At 35.4% G+C, this 22334-nt stretch overlaps 1 protein-coding gene across 5 annotated transcripts in view; it reads right to left on the bottom strand.

The window, feature by feature from the left end:
- Positions 1-1107: 1107 nt before the first annotated feature.
- The window catches only part of KDM6A (lysine demethylase 6A), a 192874-nt gene continuing 171647 nt past the window's right edge, over positions 1108-22334 (bottom strand). For 3 of the 5 annotated variants that reach the window (XM_055393514.2, XM_055393515.2, XM_055393516.2), the window contains 5 exons: positions 20780-20967; positions 19872-20013; positions 6331-6457; positions 3860-4030; positions 1110-2720 (listed from right to left, as the gene is read on the bottom strand). In XM_055393514.2, coding sequence (XP_055249489.1) covers positions 2691-2720; positions 3860-4030; positions 6331-6457; positions 19872-20013; positions 20780-20967 — 658 coding nt within the window. In that variant the 3' untranslated portion in view covers positions 1110-2690. Of the gene's footprint in view, positions 2721-3859; positions 4031-6330; positions 6458-19871; positions 20014-20779; positions 20968-22334 lie in introns of all 5 variants that reach the window. The other 2 variants (XM_055393513.2, XM_055393512.2) reach the window with 2 other exon arrangements.

Genomic DNA, 22334 nt, shown 5'->3' with positions numbered 1-22334 from the left:
TTAGTTCTAAATGCAGAAACCAGAATGTTTTAGTTGATTTAACTTAAATGAGTTAAACAAGTTGAACTCCTATCCCAACAGTGTAAGATTACTGTTTAGCTGGTGACAATGGGAAAAAAATATGGTTTAATTCCACTTTCTGGATCAACATGTTTTTTTTAACACACTAGCTTCTTTCTCTAAACAATGTGTGTGTGTGAGGATGTTATTAAGGCACTCAGATAGAGTGTGTTTAGAGGGATTTAGCTATACAAGCAGTAAAAAGAATAAAAAAAAAATCATTCTACATGTTTTGAAACCTGAAAAATGTAAATTATAAAAGCTGTTAAACTGATAAAAAGAAGGCAGTTTATGTAAGACTTTGTTCATCTACTTATACTTCAGAGTAATGTTGATATATTTCATTTGTCTTCTATCCTCTTACCCATTCAAAGACTAACTGAGCAAGTATTACTCTTGTCATTTAACCTTCAAATATGTATTTAAACACCACTAACTTACTTTTAAACATTAGACAACTTATGTTAATTTTGGCAATAAACTATATCTTAATAAAATGATAGAAAATAAGACATGTTGGTAAGATAAAGTAGAAATGGTTAAGGAACATTTAAGCATAGCTTTAGCATTCTTATAATCTTTGCTTCTGGATAGCTGCCTTGCAAATTTTTTTTTTTTTAAAGTATAGCTGATTTACAATGTTGTGCTAATTTCTTTGACTTGCAATTTTTATTTGCAAAAATGTCTGTCTTGAGTTCTGTTAAAAATATCAGTGGTTAAACATCTTAAACAGCACTTAGACAAGCACTCTTGCTTCTTCACTAAAATACATTTGCAATTATTTCCTTCTGAAATTGTCAAGAGATGACTGCTGCTTGTAGATTTTCAAGGTCAACATTTACCAAATTATTAACTAATTGGATAAAATGTCTCCATGCTTTCAAGCCTTCAAAATGTTTCTAGGAGGACAACATACTCCAAAACTATCTGAAAAAGAGAACTTGTTAATCCAGATAGCACAGCATTTCACCAATAGGATTATAAATTCTCTTTAGTTATATATAATTTTACTTAGAGCATTCTCTATGTTTCTTCACTAAATACTCCTGGAAAAATCTTAGAAAGAGCAGCATGATAAAATGATAATATGTGTCAAATGCAAGGTACATTATCATATGAAATATTATTGTTAATTAGAAGTGATTCCGTAAGGCTAATATAGCTTACTCTATTTTACTACTGCTACAGAACTGAAAGACTCCCTCCCCTGCCCGTATCATGTCATGCAAGCAGGAAAGCATGAAATGTCAAAACTGCCTAACATTAAAAAATAAGTCTCTTAATTTATTTGCATTCTAAAATAGAGCCCTTCATCTGAATCTTATTTCCATAGAAAACACTAATAAATAATGTACAGGATTTGTCAAGCCCATATAACATGCCCTTTAAAACTTTAAGTTCAATCACTATTTGTTTTCTATTATTATACTACATTTTGGCAGAATCTGTTTATTGGTCTGTCATTGCAGAATTGCAACGTAACAATAAACCAGTCTGACATTTAAGGTCTTGAAGATACATACCATATATATTTCTTTAAAAATAATCATACTTTTGTAAGCAATACTTTACAGTAGACACCTCAAAAATCTACCATAGATGGGAAACTTAAAACGAGAAAAATTTAAGTTCTAAATCTTTATACATATATATCCAGATTTCTATATATATTATATATACATACACAAGTATATATAAAATATATATAATCAGATTTGAAAAATGAACAAAAACTGGGCACTGTACATAAAGTCTTTTTAAAACTCAAACCATAGAAAACTCTTTAAACATTAAACAATTTTAATAAAAGTTTCTGTACAATGCTAAGCAGTTTTATTTACACATAGAAAATGTAATAGGAGTAGTGTTTGAAATTACAGAACTCCTTAAAATTTCAATGGCAGGTAAATCTGGAAAAAATAACAGCATTCCATTCACAAATATTTTCAAGCAATAAATACGTATTTATAAATAGTGTAAATTTACATCAGGATTAGAAACAAAAATCACAAATCTGAAGTTTATTCCTTAGTCTATGTGCAATCCATTATCTTTGTGACTTGGCTGTTAATTTTTTAAACATTTTATTTAGGAACCAGAAGTGTAATAACCGTCATGGTTTCAAAACAAGACAGAAAAACATAAAAGCAGTAAAAAAGTTCCTTACCTAACTTTTCACATTAAAAAAAATTTGACCAAATAAAGACTTAAAATTTCTAACTACCTTACAAAGAAATGACCAGCTAGGCTAGTAGTATTTTTTTCCAAGGAAAATTCTGAAGAGGGGAAAAGACAGATGAAAACCAATTCGTCAGCCCAGAAATAGAGAAATATAAAAGAGGTTGTCTTCAAGTCAGTAGTCTGTATGATGTTGCCAGTTTTGTCAGATATATACAAAACATGGAAATTATTATTCTGTTTCTGAAGAACAGCTGATCAGCTTTGTGAGAGTCCTGGAGTAGGAGCAAAGCTTTCCCCTGTCCAGTTGGTTGACACTCCGCACTTGGAAGGTTGCATAGACACAGTTTTCAGCCAGCAGCCTTACGAGATAGCTACAAAAACCAGTGGTGCAGAACTGGGTTACTTCCTGAATAGCAGAAAAGGTCTCATTTAATGTCCATGGAACAATATCAAGATGAGGAGGATGGTAATGGAGGAGCCTGAAAATGGAAGTTAAGTATGTTACTTCGGTAAATAAATTGTTAATAGTGTTTCCTAGCTCAAGGCTACAAACACGGTCTGTGTATAAAGGTAGGGGAAATAACAATTCTCAAGAAAGTTCAACTGCCTGCCACACTCTGTCCAGTATAACCTCCGTTACTGTCCCCCACCTGGCCGATTTTCCTAAGAGTATGAGATCATTACCCTACTTAGTGTACCCTACATTTTGGTACTTCTTCACCAATTAGTCAAAAACTCTTAAAATGTTATTAGGTTGACCATTTTTGAAATTGCTTAAAAATTAAAAGAAGGCTTATAAAAAGTAATATAACAAATCAATTACAACTTCCTTGGTGACTTGCTTCAGAACCTAATTCAACTAGATGATAATTTTATTTAACAGGTAATTTTCTTCTTCAAGCAATCTTGAAGACTACTCAAGTGAAAATACCAGATGCTAACTTCAAAAATTCAGTTTCTGACCACATATGTAAGAGAAAATGTATTGAAGGAATTCAACAATTCATAAATTATGTCTATTTCTTATTCATAAAACTATTGATGTGCTAGAGTAAAATGCTTTCCCCTAAGCATCTGCTGTTTAAAATTTAAAACTGTATGCAATTTATAAAGGTACTTGAATTTCATAAGGTTACATATATAACGTACCAGGAAGTTAAGCTCCATCAAATATTCCTGTAAAGTTACTACTTCTGGCAAGGACAAGGTTTTAAATAAATACAATTAGCTCTAAAAGCAGAAGTTATTTAAAAGCATACATACTGACTCATTTTGTGGACACTAATAACCTATGTACACAAACATTTTATCAACTGAGATCAAATGACACAAAGGATGTGACAGTGTTCTAAAAGTACACAAAGATTTTAAAATGTAGTTACTGTGACATTATTTAGGGCTGGTCTCAAGACAAAAAGTAAAAATAAAATATGCCAATTTCATAGAAATAAATACCTGGAAGTGGAGGAGGGGGGAATATGAGTATTTCCTCATGAAATATCTAATGAGTCAAAGGGAAATTTAAATATTTCATTACCTCCTACTCATCAGGTGGCAGAACAAATCCTGGTGCTTCCCTATCCAGCTAACTATGTACTCACATGTTGGTTTCACTTACTAATGTAAATTGGTCATAGACTTGCATCAGGTCCTCCATTTTGTACTGTTCTAGCACCACAAAATTTTCCAGGTTTCCACTTGTTTTTCTTGCACAGTCTTGGCAATGCACTATGTAGGTCTTTCGAGAATTGCTCTCATTAGTGACAAAAAGCAGATTAAAAACCTCCACCTAGTTCATACAAGAGAAAAAGCATTCAATAGATACACAAAATTTTAGAACATAAAATAATAAAATCTTTTAGAACATAAAATAAATAGTATTTATTTTATTGTACTACTTTATAGAGTTCTACTTTACAAGGAGTTTTGGACAGTGATTACTGATTAAGAGTGGGTACTAAGACAAACATAGCTCTGTTTAAGAATCTTTAATAGGCTGGGTATACTTTGTACCAGATCCAAAGACATAGGTGGGATTGCATCTTTAGGGGAGTGACCCAGGGGAATGACATACTCATTAAAACCACTGGCAAAAAGCCTAATTCAAAAGTTTGATCAAGGTCAGCCTATTTATTTGTTTTAAATTCAAAACATCAGTATACAATCAGATGAAAGTGATCCTTACTTTCCTTCTACTTCTCAATGGTAGCACTGTGTATGGATACTTGTCTTTCCCAATAGACTGGGCTCCTCAAAGATGAAGACTATGTTTTACTCATCACTGAAACTCCAGAGCTTATCACAGAGCTTAGTGCTTAGCCAAACCTCAAAACAATCTTGATGGATTCAATCATCTCAAATAAAAGCCAATGTCAAAATTACACAATTTCAAGGTTTGGAATGGATCATTAATATCCCTGGCAAATATATTCAATGAAAGAAAATTCTCATGATTTCATGTCTTCTTTGAAGTTATTTTAATTGAAATCCCAGGGTTAACCATGTTTTTCATTACTATCAATGAACAATAACAAATAACATAAACCTCATAATCTGAGTTGGAAAATTTGTGAACATTCTTCAACTTGTCCTTCACTACTGCCATTTAATGAGTTGTCTTGTGAATTTTACCTTGAAATATCTTTTTAATTCCTCTCCTTCAATATTCCCACTGCCATGTTCTAATTTAGGCCTTAGGATGACAAAAACCCTTAACACCATTGCAATAGCTTCTTATCTCCATCCTCTCCAATCACTTTTCTCTCTGAAATACTTACCCAACTTGGGTACTTGCTCAGAAACTTTTGATGGCTTCAATGATCTCAGATTGATCAAACTCCTTAAAATCATTCAAAATGCTCTGCAAACTTCCTACCAACCAAACTCATAAATGGAATTTAGAGTCTGTGTTCTAGTTACACTGAACTATTTACCCTTTTCTGAAGAAACCATTCCATTTCCCATGCTGTTCCTACAGCTCATAAAAACATTCATTCTACATTTATTTATTTTTTGGAAAGGAAAATTTGCTTTATTTTTTTAAAAAATTATTTTAATTGGAGGCTAATTACTTTACACTATTGTAGTGGTTTTTGACATACATTAATCTTTATCTTTTTTAGTTGCCTAAAATCATATTCATCCTTAGAGGATGGACTCAAATGTTAATATTTTGGTGAATTTATGCAATTACTAGAAGGGAAAAAACTCAGGTCATTTTCTCCCCTTAGTGTTTTCCTAACAGTCAGACCAACTTTGCATTCACCATAGTCTCATATATAATAGAACTGTTTATAATTTGTCTTCCCTAAGTAGGATGTAAGCTCCTTCAGAGCAGGTACCACATCTTTGTTTCTGCAACTCTTGCAAGCCTTGGCCACAGAAGATTGACCAACGTACTGTGAATTGTACCAGAGAGAACTGAACAATGATCTGCCTGAAACTGTACTGAACTATATCCAGTTTACTGGCATCTATCTACACCTGGAGTGTTCCCAGTTTAAAATTTCAAGATTTAACTTGACACTTATCATCTGTTAAACACAGCTGTCCCTCAGTATCCATGAGGATTGGTTCCAGGACCCTCCATGGGTACCAAAATCTAAGGATGCTTAAGTCCCTTACAAAAAATGGCATACTAACTGCATATAACCTATGCACATCCTCCTCTATATTTAAATCATCTCTAGATTACCTATAATACCTAAAACAAAATAGTTGTTGCTGTATGGCAAATTTAAGTCATTCTCTTTGGAACTTTCTGGAATATATCCCCAACCCCTGAATATTTTCAATCTGTGGTTGGTTGAATCCACAGATAGGAACATGTGGATAGGGAGGGCCAACTGTTATCTACCAGATAAATGATTCTAGTAAATACTTTTAGAGTTAATTCAGTTAATTCACAGTTAGTGAAATGGCATTTCACTAGAATAAAGTTTAATACAGTAGTTAAATAACAACATGGAACACAATGTCAATTTCAGTTAAATGCATTACATAAAAGTACATGAAAAAAATAACTAAAGAGAAACCAAAACTGTAGAGGTAAGAGGCTTATAAAACAACTGAATAAGAACAATCATTTACCTCACAAATGCTACAGTAATGTGCTGGTTCTTCTTTTGTTCGCCCATGCCATATAATCTCTTTTCCCGCAGCAATGAGAGCTTCCCTCAATGTCTGACACTGCTTCAGAGTTCTCAGAAGACAATACCTAGAGTGTGGGGGAAAGTTATTTGTGACCAGCAACTGAATATTGAATATTTTCAGCATGAAAGATGTATCAACAGAAGTAATGTCAAGAGATTCTGTTCTAATAGCTGGAACTTCATTTTTATTTCATCAATTTCTCAGATATTCTCCAATTCAAAAAATAAGACTAATGCTCAGCAGGTCTGATAATGACAGTTATTAGATCATTTAAAGTTGAGAATAATTGGCATCTGAATATCAAAATATAATACCCTGACCCCTTGTTTAAATATAAGTTGCTAATTTGGGCTCTTATTTGGGCAAGTCAATCAACCTCTTTGGGAGTCAATGTCTCATCCTTGAAATAGGGGTCTGAATCCCAGATGGGAAATCTATGATTTTAAGTAAAGTAGGAAAGCACATTATTTCTATCAACACTATCTAGACACTTATAAACAGCATCACTAATATGGTTGCTTCTGAAACTTTTGATATATAAGCAAAAAAGTATTTATGGATAATAGTCATCATACAATACAAAAAATGGTTTCACTGTAGTGTTGAAGAAGACACTAAATTCCCTGATTTTGACTTGAATACCGTGAAATCTTTCATTCATATTAACATAATTGAACTTTCCTTATAATTTACACATTTTCTAAACTCATGCTAATGATACAGCAAATTCTCACAATTTTTTATTTTCCTATAGTTTGCTATCATTACTTGGAGTTGTTTGCTAAATTCTCTTACTCTCCTGTGAATCTTAGAGGTTCAGGTTCTTGATTTGAATAGAAAAGTTAGACTAGATGATCTGTATGGCACTTTCCAGCTCTCAAATTTGGAGACAATGAAAACACCCCTTTAAAGAAAGGAAATGGGTTTAGCAACTGAATGCTGTTTGAAAGTAAAGGTCTGCTCAGTGCTTAGGACAGTGCCAAACATGTAGTAGATGCTCAACAAATATATGACTATGGAACCACTAATATTTAAAGTATGATAAATTATAGCATTTTTAATTTCTCTTAATTTATATTTCTTTGCTATTTTATAAGTTGCTAGGCTAAAGTACTAAAATTTATCAGAACCCACATAAGTTAAAAGCCAGAATAAAAAGAAGATGATTAAAGATAGTCTGATAACTTATTTAATACACAAGGCAAATTAAGGCAAATTCCTTAATTATCACATAGCAATTCTTGGGTGTTTAACTTATTTATAAACAAAATAATGCTTTAAGACTATGGTTGCAAGTCAAAGCTAAGGGTGGGGGTGTGTGTATGTAGCTATGCTAGGGGAGGAGCAAGCAAAAATTTAGAACATGGCAAAAACAGAGAGCATATAAACTCAGGCTTTGCTGCTAGTTCTTGAACAGTACCTGCTCCTCCATTTTTCAATCCCTGTGTCCCTTACACTTCATCTGAGTAAGTTTTTAAAGCAGGGCTTCACAATAAGGTCTTTTTCACAGGAAAAGAACGCCCAGAACTCGGCAGATACCTTTGGAGATTTATAAACTCCATTAGGCTCCCATGTGGGAAAATAAACAAAAATAATACAATAAAAATAAATAATTAAAAATAAGAACCAGACAGGAAGCATGATATTAGATACTTGGCAGATATTATACCATTTAAGGCTGGTGCAGGAGGCACTATTATTTCTACTCTACAAATAAGGAAACTAGGGCACTAGGGCCCAGAGAAGCTGATACTATAAAGCTATTTTTAAGTAGTTGGACTGTTGTTTAGTCGCTCAGTTGTATCTGACTCTTTGAGACCCTAAGACTGTAGCCTGCCAGGCTCCTCTGTCCATGGGATTTCCCAGGCAATACTGGAGTGGGTTACTATTTCCTTCTCCAGGGGATCTTCGGGACCCAGGGATCAAACTTGTGTCTCCTGCATTTGACAGGTGGATTCTTTGTCACTGAGCCACCTGGGAAGCCCTACTGTGCTAGAGGTTTGTGAAAGCAAAAAATCTCAAGTTTTCCCTCACTATCTTACACTGTACTATCGTCTTTCTTGTCTCCTTTCACATCTTCTTACCCATGCCCCCGCCCTTCTCTTTTGAAGATGAGGTTCTCAATCAGCACAGTTCTCCCTCCACACACACAGAGCCTCGGTTCTGTGGAGTCTTACTCCACTCTTTACTCAGCAAATGAACTTTCGGTTCCAATGTTACTACTTTGGCAGGTAGATTGCAGTTTATAATTTATGTAGTTTATAATTTATAATAGTTTCATTTAGAAAAAAGGTAATATACTACTCTTCTGCAAATAATAAAGGGTTACAGCTAAGGCTGCTAAGAATAAATCCTAAGCCAACAGTATTTTACTTCTGAAATTACAGCTCCAAAATTTTTATTTTGTGAGATACAGGAATCTAAGAAAACCAACAGATCTATTAATCTGATTTGACAATGAATAACCAAATTGCAGTTTCCCCTTTGCCCTTATGTTTTTTCCTTAACAGTAAAATTTTTTGTTCCTTCCCATTTTCAAAAGGTAGTGGTTGGAACAGAAGAATTGAGGGAGACAGAAGCTCTTCTGGAGTCCACAGCAAAGAGCAAGTCCTCAAGAAGGAATCTGATTTAACTGAAGGGCAGGGGAAAATCAATAGAAAACAAAGAGATTTAAGGAAAAGATCCTAGGAAAGATACACATATAATAGTCAAAATTTGACTTAACAGTAATCTGTTCTGCTTTGAATAATCCCAGGCTGATTTTATATGAAGACAATGTTTGAGTGTATTGAGGAGCTAAAAGGTAAAAGTCAAATAAAATCAGGGTCGCAGTTTCCTCATTTTAGTTTTGTGGAATTTTAATAAGTTTACTGCATAGCAATTAAGACTTCAACTTGATGAACCTATCTATGAAACAACAACAGATTCACAGACATGGTGAACAGATTTGTGTCTGCTAAAGGGAGAGGGGGAGGGGAATTGGGAAGGGATGGACTGGGAATTTGGAGTTAGCAGATGTAAACTATTACATACAGAATGGATAAACGACAAGGTCCTATATAGGTAACTCTATTCAATATCTTGAGATAAATCATAATGGAAAAAGACTGCAAGAAAGAAAGTATATATGTGTGTAACTGGGACTTCCCTGGAGGTTCAGTGGTTAAGACTCCACACTTCCAATGCAGGGGGCACGGGTCTGATCCCTGGTTGGGGAACTAAGATCTCACATGCTGAAAGGTATGGCTAACTACATATATGTAACTAAACCACTTTGCTATATGGCAGAAATTAACACAACATCGCAAATCAACTATATTTCAATTAAAAAAAATCTGTCAAAAAGCAAAATAATAAATTACAGCAAAAAGTTTAAGAAGATAGAAGATGCTGTTTCAAATGCATCTTAGGGACGGGGTCAGAAATTTCAGCATTTCAGGAGCTAGAGAAGTTGGGAATCAAACTTCCCTTTGACTTTGCAAGGTCAGGATCAATCTGGTTTTAGGACTAATGTTTTTAGTTTGGATAAAAGACTACACAAAAAGCAGGGGCTATTAAAGGCAGATTTGGCTTGGAAGAAAATCACAAGAGGCTGACTGAGGGCTGGATATTTTTGAGGTTATAGAGAAGAACATAATCCAACCAAAAACCCATTTGGCAAAAATGGAACCTAAAGTGGGATGGAATTTTAGAAAATGGCTTGCTTTAGGTGATAGAAATGAAAATGTACTTGAAATATTACATAAAAAAACTGAAGACAATGAGGACAAATGATTATACACAGTATATTCATAAATCAATACATTAGGCAAAAGACAGACAGATTTTGTATGTCATGGATGCTAAAAGGAGAGGGAGGTAGAACTCACAAAAGTTTTCATAAAGAAGTTGCCAATTAAAAAAAAAAAACAATAAGAAGTTGCCGATTGAGATGATACAGGAAGGAGAAGTGGGAGGAAGGCACCTTCCAGGCAAAAGGAATTCCATGAGCAAAGGTAGTGTGGGGATTATTTAGGGACTAAACAACGGTTCTTATGACTTTAATCTTGGGGTGAGGTTTCTGGACTAGGAGAATAAAGGAGTGAAGCCAGAGTGATATTAGATTATCTTAAAGTTAAGAAAACACTGGGATTACTCTGACATTTTGGGGGTAACCTAAGGTTTTCAAAGTAAGTTCCCAAATATTGGTGTGGAAGCATGGTTTAACTCGGTACGGCACTTCTAAAGTCTTTATGGTAACAATCTCTGCTACTAAGAAGTAGATGATATATCATTTTTAAAAGTATACCAAGAAGTACCTTGCCTTGCCCAATGTGTCTTACTGAAAGGGCCATGTAGGCAAAGTGAGCCAAAGGTAAGCCCTCAAAACTTGCCACGTGTCACTCCAGAGGTAGATTCACCTAGACAGCAGTGAGTGTCTGAATGTCAGTAAGTCATCTAACAGTTTCATTTAAACTAATCACATGGCTGAAAATCAAGGTCTCAGTCAATGAAGAAATGAGTATCTTAAGAATTTTAAACTCTTAGAAAAAACAAGCATGAAGGCAAATATGTGTTAACCATGAGAATGGAGAGCTTTTGGATTTTTTAGATCCTGTTTGCTCAATGTTATCACAAAACACTGTATGGTTAAATATAACCCAAGGACAGCAGCACTAGAACCTATGCTATGTGGCAATACCACTTACTTAGTTATTAGGCCAATAAGCTATGGCTGTAGAGTTGTTTGTAGAACACTTCATATATCCACTGAAACATGGGAATCAAAGGAAAAAGGTAACAGTTTGCTTTAATTTATACTCAAAAACTCAGTGCTAGTGATAAAGTATATATTATATAGATAACAGAGTAGATAGGATAATAACCTATAATATGTGTGAAAAAAAGGGGAACCAAAATATTATTAGTTCTAAAAGAGATCAAATCTAGACTAGGGTGTCCCTAACTTGTCTGGATCATAGGATTCATCTAGATCACTGTGAAAGAGATTCCCAGGGTTCTTCGCACAGAACTTTGAATTTACTTATTAGGAACAGAGTCTAGAAATCAATTTTAATAAGGGTCTCAAGTGATTATGATTAGGCAAGTAAGAACCAATTGAACCTCTTACTTCATTAGAAACAATGTCTAAAATCACCATGTTTTTATGATCAGAGCCATGAGAGATCACAGAGAAAAAGCCACAGAAAAAGCTCCTATGAAAGAGCATAGATTCTGGAGTTAAGACTGCCTGAATTCATACCCCAGCTCTACACAGTTCCTCAAATGTAAAGAGGGCACATCTAACTATGTACTATTATGAGTACTTACATGTTATATACATGCTTAGATTAGTGCCTAGAAGTTAGTGATCAATATTTGAACTTAAGTGAAAATTTTCAATTGTTAAAATAATTATTTAATGACTATTTTTTTAATTTGAAAAAAGTGTGCAATGAATGCCAACTGAAAGTATAATAGTTATACCTAAAAGAACATAAAACAGATCACTTAAAAGGTGTTTGTCTAGAGATATTTTATATATCCTAATATATATGTCCCTAATTTATTTTAGAGAATAATAAGATATATTAACATGGAAAGACAGTCATAGCTCAGTGAACTGAAGGAAGCTTTGCACTTATTGTCTTCCTTAATGCATTTCTTTGTGTGGGCACCGGTCTACTTTAAGGATAGCTAATGGTTCAGAAAACTCAACAGCTAATACCTTAGCAGGGATTACCTATCAGCCAGCTAAGAAGATACAAATGTGTATCTCAGACTCCTTTTCTAAATAATAGAACCATATATCCATCTGGTGGTTACATTAAAAAGATTTCCACTCAAACATCGTAAAAGGAATTAGAGTTCCACCTGCCTACAGCCAGCCAAACTGGTAATTATCACTTCCCATATCTAACCCATTTATCCTTTTCTTCCTTTACTCCCAGTTTCATCAACAAGAATAAATATCTCACTGCATGGCCCAAGCCAAAACCCCAGAAATCCTGATTCTCACCTCCACCACTCAATTAATCAATACATCTATTTTACCTTCTATCCTTTGTCTTCCTTCTTATCTGAAATATAACAAATACCTTCTAATATGCCTCTAAATCTTCTGCCCTCCACTGAGTACTTATCTTGCTGACAAGTAATCTAACATGCAAATTTGATTATTAAAAAGATTAAAAATTCTAAAGGCTTCTCATTAGCAGCTGCTGTCAATGTTAAGTCTACTTGAAATGTTTAGCTACAAAATTTTAAATCTATACTCTTTAGCTGATATAAATGATCCAGTAGGGCTTAATCCTGAGAGACATTTCAAAGTTTAGCCTAAAGAAGGAGAAACTAAGCTTGCTTGCAGTATATGGGGTATGTGGAAAAAAGTTCATGTTCATTAAAACGGTGGAAGGAAACCAAAAGAGATGTTAATGCACTAAGCTTCCACTAAAATGTTCCTAAGGAGTTAGGCTATGAACTTTTCAATACAAGTTCATTGCAGTATGAAATGAAAGAAGTAATCAAGATAATGAGTATTCCTCTGACTCATGCCAATGTAGGAGACATCTGGAAGAATGTGAAGGAGAGTATGAAGATGACTGTATTTTAGAAACACAGCTAGGATGTAGAAATTTTGAGATTTACTAAATGACTTACTCAGATGAATGACTTTATGAAATTGCAAGGCTCCAAAAGACTCAACTTGAATTTAAAAGTACAAAGAAAAAAAACAAGAATGGTATTGACTTTTAAAAATAACTACAAGTAATTCATGCTCAAAATGATAACAAAGGATTAGCAGGTGACAACAGGAGAGAACATCATATCCCATTATTAATCACTCAGTGCAAATACAGTTCATAATTTTTTATAATCCCACAAATTTTTCATAAATTTTAGATAAACTCACTGATGTTGAAACTTCACCTGGGGCTTTTTGGGGTTTTTACTTAGCTCATCAGAGTGACTATGTTTTACTATAGAAATATTAATGTATTTGATTCCAGCATACTGCCATAAACTGGTGGGAGGGTAAAATAAACACACTGTGTTATCTTTCTAAATCCAAAGGATTCAGAATATCAAAATGTATTTGGTCTAAGGGATTTGGGATAAAGGACTATGGAGCTGTAGTACTACTTCCATGAAGCCTTTTCTAAAATGTTACCCTCTCTAAAAAGTGCCTTCCTCTGTGCTCTCCCATGGTTTTTGTTTTAAAACAGTATCTCCATCATTAAACCAAAGATCATGTATTTTTTAACATTTTGACTATTCCCCCCATTTATTTTAAGCAGTCTGAGAAGTGATCAGATCCTTCTGTCATCTAGCACGATACCCAAGTTCCAACTCAGTTTATAGATTAAATAAATAAAAGAAAGAAAAGAACTGGGAAGAGCTGAGTGAGTATATATGAAGGCACAGGTAAATTTTGCTTAGATTCTTTATGGTTGGGCAGACTTACTATTTAACCATGAAAACCTAAAAATCACACATTGTAAGTTCACATTATTTAAGAATTAAAAGCAGTAATGCAAGGACAAAGTTAAGAAAGAACATCTTTGCAAATCTTCTCCATTCACTTCTTACATCTAGCAGATATTTTTTCTTTGCAAACAGCCTACAATTCATTTCATCAAATGTACAATGAATCAATACTTTACTGAAAGATAATTCAAAGGAGGAGAAAGGTGGGTGTAAAACTTGCAGTTCATAGTAAAGATGGCTTAAGATACCAAGTGGTAAAAATACGTAGAAAATTCAAGCACACATCTAAATAAAATGGAGAAATGGCTGACAAGGGAAGTGTGAGTCAGATACAAGGTACAAGGGGATTTGAAAGAAAGTTTGTGTCTGCGCCTTTTTATGCTTAGAATAGTTTGCTGTTGCTAGTGGCCTCAGTAAGAGAAGTGACAGGAGCATATTGAGGTAGAAAGTCAAAATACTGTGGATGATGGAATGAACAGGAAGGAGATGAAGAAAATGACTCAAAGTAGAGGGAAGGAATTATAAGGGAGAACCATTCCTTAAAAATTGGTATAGTTCACAAGCCAGTGCAAGAACTACTTTGTTTGCTGGCAGAATACTAGATTTGAGGAGCAAAGCAATGATGTGGATAGTTTTACAGTGAAATTGAGCTTGTGGGAAAAGACTCCCTCTTTCTGTAACAATATATTCTCTTCCAACCTTTACCTAGTTCTCCTCTTTGCTTTTCTTAAATAGAAGTATTTCCCCAAGTTCTGTCCCCAACTGCACCCCTCCCCTTCCTTTCAAGGCCATCTCAAACCACTAGCTAGAAGACCCCTAGTCAGTCAGCTCTGACTTTGCTCTCTGGAATCCTGCATTTCCTACGGCTTCTGATAAACCAGCTTCTATACAACTATTTCACTGGCTCTTCAAACCTGTTACTGTTTCAAAATGAAGCTCCATGTCACAGATACATGCAAGCAGCTTTTACATAAGACAGATTTGGGCTTAAATCTTGGCTCTAACCAAACGGATAACCATGGGATGCGGAGAGGCACACCTGAAATACAGCCTGGGAACCATTTTGCTCAGCGCCTGGCTAAGGATCAAGCTCAGTTTACTAAGTAACATTATTACTAACCCATTTAGAACCCAGAATTGTATCTTATCATCCAGAAGCTAATTCCATTTAACTACCAGAAACATCTTTATGAAACTCAAATTAGATCTTAGTAGTTAAAAACTTACTCAAAGCTCTCCAACAGAAAAAACTTAAGTCTGGCACACAATACGTGATTTGCCACTAAGAACTTTCTACTATTCATCATACACATTGTGCTCAAGCCAGAATGTACCATCAACCGTTTTCAGCACACACACACACATAGTAGAGTTGTATCATACAATATATACATTTTGGAGAATTCCTTGGTGGTCCAGTGGTTAGGACTCCAAGCTCTCACTACAATATATATATTTCAACTTGTGCAAATACACAGTAGGGAAGTCAGGAGGGAGGGCAAAGGAGGTAGGTGTTAGGGAGAAAATGAGAGCAGGAGGAAGTGAAGATGTGTAAAGTGAGTACAAATTTACCACCTCTAGGCAGTTGGATTTCCTCTAAGCTTCTCACAATGAAAGCAGCTTAACATGCTGAGAAAGATTTCAGAGTTAGTGTAACAGGGCCTATCCACGAAAGTTAAATATTTTGCCTGGTGCTCTACTGAAGAAAAGAGATTTATTCCCTCATTTGAGGAAAATATGACTGTGCTGGACCAAAGGAGACGTGGTACTATTTTATGGATGAAGTGAAGAACCTTTCTAATGGTCCACAAGTTTGGACTTAAACTGGCTTTAGATGCTTCTATCTTCTCCCTGCTTCCACATTTTCACCCTTTACACAAAGTATACGCCTCCCAGAATACACAGATTGCTCTGAATCCGTGGGGCTGGAAAGTACTCAGTGGATCCGTTGTGTTTCTTTCAATCTGTTTATTTTATACATTAACTTTTACTTCAAGACAGGAACTATGCTGTGTGTGTGTACATATATACATATGTATGTGTGTGTGTGTGTGTGTGTGTATGAACACTCTCAGTGCCTAACCCAGAGCCTTACATATAGTCAGCAAATACTCATTAAATAAAAAGTACAAATAAAAGGAGCAATGTTGGCTGGCGAAATCCCAAATGTATTTAGGGAATTGGGATCAACTGATAGGTAAGAAGATCCAACCAGTCCATTCTAGAGGAGATCAATCCTGGGTGTTCATTGGAAGGACTGATGCTAAAACTGAAACTCCAATACTATGGCCACCTCATGCGACGAGTTGACTCACTGGAAAAGAGTCTGATGCTAGGAAGGATTGGGGGTGGGAGGAGACGGGGACGACAGAGAATGAGATGGCTGGATGGCATCACCGACTCGATGGACATGAGTTTGAGTGAACTCTGGGAGTTGGTGATGGACAGGGAGGCCTGGCGTGCTGTGATTCATGGGGTCGCAAAGAGTCGGACACAACTGAGCGACTGAACTGAACTGAACTGATAGGTAGATTAGAACAAAAGGCAGAGGAGTCAGAAATCAAACTGCCAACATCCTTTGGATCGTAGAAAAAGCAAGAGAATTTCAGAAAAGCATCAACTTCTGCCTCACTAACTATGCTAAAGCCTTTGACTGTGTGGATCACAACAAACTGCGGAAAATTCTTAAAGAGATGGAAATACCAGATCACCTTACCTGCCTTGTGAGACATCTATATGCAAGTCAAGAACCAATGGTTCGAACCGGACAGAGAACAACAGATTGGTTCCAAATGGGGAAAGGAGTACATCAAAACTGTGTATTGTCACTCTTATTTAACTTATATGCAGAGTACATCATGCAAAATGATGGACTGGATGAAGCACAAGCTGGAATCAAGACTGCCAGGAGAAATATCAATAACCTCAGCTATGCAGATGACACCACCCTTTTGGCAGAAAGCAAAGAACTAAAGAGCCCCTTGATGAAAGTTAAAGAGGAGAATGAAAAAGTTGGCTTAAGTCAACATTCAGAAAACTAAGATCACGGCATCTGGTCCCATCTCTTCATGGCAAATATATGGAGAAACAGTGACTGACTTTTATTTTTTTGGGCTCTAAAATCACTGCAGATGGTGACTTCAGCCATGAAATTAAAAGATGCTTACTCCTTGAAAGGAAAGCAATGATCAATGTAGATAGCATATTAAAAAGCAGAGACAGTACTTTGCCAACAAAGATCCATCTAGTCTAAGCTATGGTTTTTCCAGTAGTCATGTATGGAAGTGAGAGTTGGACTGTGAAGAAAGTTGAGTGCCAAAGAATTGATGCTTTTGAACTGTGGTGCTGGAGAAGACTCTTGAGAGTCCCTTGGACTGCAAGGAGATCCAACCAGTCCATCCTAGAGATTAGTCCTGGGTGTTCACTGGAAGGACTGATGCTGAAACTCCAATACTTTGGCCACCTGATTTGAAGAACTAACTCATTTGAAGAGACCTTAATTCTGGGAAAGATTGAAGGCGGCAGGAGAAGGGGACGACAGAGGATGAGATGGTTGCATCACCGACTCAATGGACATGAGTTTGAGTAAACTCCGGGAATTGGTGATGAACAGGGAGGCCTGGTGTGCTGCAGTGCATGGGGTCACAAAGAGGTGGACACGACTGAGAGACTGAACTGAAGCCCCTCAAAAATGAGTCACTTCCAGTCTTTAGAGCTGTTACATATAAATGGTTTCCATACTGTACCATCCCTTTACCTTTAGGTCATCTGAGTTAGTATCTAGTTTATGCCCATTTTCAACTTACTATTATCTTGGGTGACTTTACATAATTTTTTCTCCAGAAAGTAACCTCAAACTTCAGTTCAGTTCAGTCGTTCAGTCCTGTCCAACTCTCCGCGACCCCATGAATCACAGCACGCCAGGCCTCCCTGTCCATCACCAACTCCCGGGGTTCACTCAAACTCATGTCCATCGAGTCGGTGATGCCATCCAGCCATCTCATTCTCTGTCGTCCCCTTCTCCTCCCACCCTCAATCCTTCCCAGCATCAGAGTCTTTTCCAGTGAGTCAACTCGTCGCATGAAGTGGCCAAAGTATTGCAGCTTCAGCTTTAGCATCAGTCCTTCCAATGAACACTCAGGATTGATCTCCTTTAGAATGGACTGGTTGGATCTCCTTGCAGTCCAAGGGACTCTCAAGAGGCTTCTCCAACACCACAGTTCAAAAGTATCAATTCTTTGGCGATCAGCTTTCTTCACAGTCCAACTCTCACATCCATACATGACCACGGGAAAAACCATAGCCTTGCCTAGACGGACCTTGGTTGGCAAAGTAATGTCTCTGCTTTTTAATATGCTATCCAGGTTGGTCATAACTTTCCTTCCAAGGAGTGTCTTTTAATTTCATGGCTGCAATCAGCATCTGCAGTGATTTTGGAGCCCCCAAAAATAAAGTCTGACACTGTTTCCACTGTTTTTCCATCTATTTCCCATGAAGTGATGGGACCAGATGCCATGATCTTTGTTTTCTGAATGTTGAGCTTCAAGCCAACCTTTTCACTCTCCTCTTTCACTTACTCTTCAGCAAAAAAGACCAATCTGAGACATAATAGGATAATCCCACTACCAGTCACACTTATAGAAGATGGTACTTAAGATCCAGCATTTTAAAGGATTTGTACATTACTTGCTATGGTTTGTTTTTTGTTACCTTTTGTCTCCCCCTATCACTCCTGTCTAGGACTAGACAAACTAGTGCAAATGATAAAGGAATAAAATAATACACAGCCACACAATTTTTGTTTGAATAATATTTTAGATTTGGGTTTGAAATCACTTTAAGAAGCTAGGGTTCTTTACAAAAGACAATATTTTGAAAACAACACATGCTGGCCAAATTAATACAGCTGTAGGAGAAATACTTTAAGGTAAGTACTGTTTTAACAAAGATGAAAACAAACTAATTTTATTAGTGAGTATAAACCGGTGTATTTCAAAACGAGTTTTTGAGATCAACTCTTTAAACAAATACATTTGGGACGTACAATACATTATAATCCTTTTCCCACACTCAAAAAATATACCAATCCTTACAGTCTCTAGAACATTTTACCAAAAATTAAAAAAATAAAGGACCTGTTGAACTTTATGTGATGTGAAAGCATCTCAATCGTGTCCGACTCTTTGCGACCCCATGGACCCATGGAATTCTCTAGCCCAGAATACTGGAGTGGGTAACCTTTCCCTTCTCCAGGGGATCTCTCCAACCCAAGAATCAAATGAACCCAGGTCTCCTGCATTGCAGGCGGATACTTTACCAGCTGAGCCTCAAGGTAAGTCCGTTCAATATATAATCCATCATTCCCATATTTCTTTGACCAAAGTTCCCCACCTTTTGGGGTTAGAAGTAGTAGTGGCAGAAAACACTCTGGGGAAACACTGCTATATAGCACTGTTTGAAAATATTACTCCTAAAGAAATTTATAAAGTAGCTAGGATAGAAACTGTGATAATAAATGAGACGCTTACTGGGATATATGTATTCATGTAACTTGTATTAAATGTTTAAAGCAGATAAGAAAAGGGACAATTATAAAATGGATGATTTAATTAAAATTTTAAAAAATTAACATTTAAGCCAAATGCCTGTATTAAATGCTAATTTTCTGTACCAGAAAATATTCTCTGATGCTATTCCCTCCCTCTGATACTAAGTGCAATCTTTCAATAATAAAACTATAGTTTCTCCTAGGTATTGAGTGGTTCAGCATAGGTTTGTGAATCTACTGGTTTAGAATTATTTGTGCCTTCGTTCCTCTTTGTACCACAGTGTACTGACTATTTTGAAGGGAAAAATACTTTTAACATGTGGATTCTCTTATATTATGTTTTGTTAAACATTTGGACCATTTTGTTTTGATGTCAACATAATTCTATGGGGCGGGACAAAGTACTGAATAGTTAACACTCCCCAAAAAGTGAGGGACTACAGCAGTTTTAGAAAGCACTTACTTAATCATTTCAAAAAGCTTTGGATCTGAGACCTTGATATTTCGTGCCATATTCCAGGAAAGATGAACCATGGGTACTATTGACTTCACACTTTGCAATTTGTTCCATTCGTACCGTTCCACTGCCAATTTATACTGGCAGGCTAGGAAAAAAAAAACAGTTATAAAGCAACCCAAAGTACCAAAGATATGAAGATAACCACTATCACTTTCTTAAGTGATACCATCAACACCAATTCTAAAAATCTCAAAATATTACAAAAATATTTTTAAGGTTAAAAAAAATAATTGTGATAATAATAGTAGTGACCATGTAAAGAGTGCTTACTATAACTTTGTGCCACATACTGTGCTGAAGTATTTTATGATGTTATACCATTTAATCTTTGCTGTTATCTTATTAATTTTATCATTTTCATTATACAGATGAAGAAATTGAGGCCCAGAGAGGTTCTGTATCTTGCCCAAAGTTGCAAAAGCCAGGTTCTGGTCCTAATCCAGGTCTTTTGGCTTGGGAGGCCATAATCTTAATACTGACTAAAGGCAGGCATAATTCAAACAGATTTTAACATAATAGGGCTAAATATATATGACATATCAGAAAATGAAAGATTTCAAAGAATGCATAACCACTGTACTTTGCTTTCTCCCATAGAGGGTTTCCTTTATAAAACAAAATCAAGCACTCTAAAAAATTATTGAAAGTATATCTTTTTTGTATATAAAATGTAAATTTATCATTTGGTGAGATCTACAGTCTTGGATTTCTATAAGTTAAATTTTTACTCAAGGAGACATTCTTCCTCTGATTTCTAGTGAGCTATATTCCAAGAAAAAAGGAATAAACTCATCAGATACAATCCTTTATAAACTAAAATGTTTTTCTTAAAGTCATAGTCTTTAAAATACCTGTAAGTGGACCAACATTCCAAGCAATGTTGTTGCACCAGCCAATAGCCTGAACCCAATGCACAGTGCCTGCATTTATCCAGACCAAATCTCCAGGTCGTTGAATAAACCTATACACCGGAACATTTGCTTCATAAAGATCTTCAAGGTTGGGCCACCAAGAACCCATTAGGAAATTCAAATTATTTCTGAAATAAGAAAAAATATTACAAATGGATCAAGTACTTTAATAAGCTCCTTACATGACTGAAAGACAATGTCAGAAGTTTTAAAAAATACGGTTATTCACTGCACTGAAACTTACAGCTTATGCAATGAGAAACTGTAGTATATAAAGTGAGTGAAATTAATTACAGTTAAGTAGTGGATGACTTATCTAAATATCAGTATTACTACCTTCAGTTGATTTTTCAAAGATCCAAATGAAATTAAAAGCTATTTTAAGTAACACTTAGATACATTAACCTTTAATTTCATTTCACTAAAGTCTATTTTGACTAAACCCTTTTCCTTGGTGCACCTAGAAATCTCTAAAAGGCAAATGGAAGGTGGGTTGGCATCAAGCTATTTAAATCCATAAACAGGAACTCTATGGCAGATACAAGTTCATTTTCTGAGGAAAAGTAGAACAGAAAGCAGAAAAGTTCTCTATTGCTGTTTTGAATCCTAACGAGGAAAGGAGGATAGCATATCAGTCTCTGTACAGTTTTGATGACTGACTGACTAAAACAATGCAGTTAAAAAATGAACACTCATACACATGCACAAATATTGATAACAATCAGCACCACCACCACTATACTTTAGAAACAACATGTTACTAAGCTTTTCCTTTAAAATCTGGCTTTTAATTCTATTTCATCATGATATGAAATATTTTTACAACTACAGTTTAGAAAAACTTGTCTGTAAAGCGGAATATGGTTATAAACAAGTCCTAGCCCTATTTATCCCATGTGCACTGGAGAAAACTTTCTATCCAAAAGCAAGCAAGCAATCAACACCATCTAATAATCAATAACTAGGATAAAAAAACAACTCAAGCTAATAACTACAACAAAAAATCAAGTATCTTCTCTATCATACAGTCAAATGACTGGTTATTTCATGATAAATATAAAGTCATAAAACAAACTACAAAGATATGGTCGAATCACTTAATATCACAAATAACAATCCTTCTATGAAACAAAATTACACTGAAACGCAGAGGTAGCAAGTGGTATTTCTGAAACTAAGTTAAATTTACCTAACTCTTCAGACTTTTCTATTATCCCCATGTTCAAGCTTTTTAGACATCATCTGCCTATTTCAATTACCTATTTCCAGGTTACCTCTCCATTCAGATTGAAAAGAACACTAAATCGTAAAAATAGTCAATCCTACTCAGAAATAATGAAAAAGGATCACTGTACTGTAGCTACAATAATATACTAAATAGTATCTCAAAGTTTAAGAAATAAAAATATTTCTGAAGCGCCACAGAGATTTTCTGTATGATACAGTTCTTTGCTACCACCAGACTACCAGTCCAGTAAAGATTAAAATGGATCAG

The sequence above is a fragment of the Moschus berezovskii genome, chromosome X (genome assembly GCF_049115385.1).
Source record: "Moschus berezovskii isolate FMDL1 chromosome X, NW_MosBer_1.0, whole genome shotgun sequence".
NCBI classification, from domain to species: Eukaryota; Metazoa; Chordata; class Mammalia; order Artiodactyla; family Moschidae; genus Moschus; species Moschus berezovskii.
Note: the sequence above shows the minus strand (reverse complement) of the source record. Positions and strands in the feature narration are given on the sequence as shown.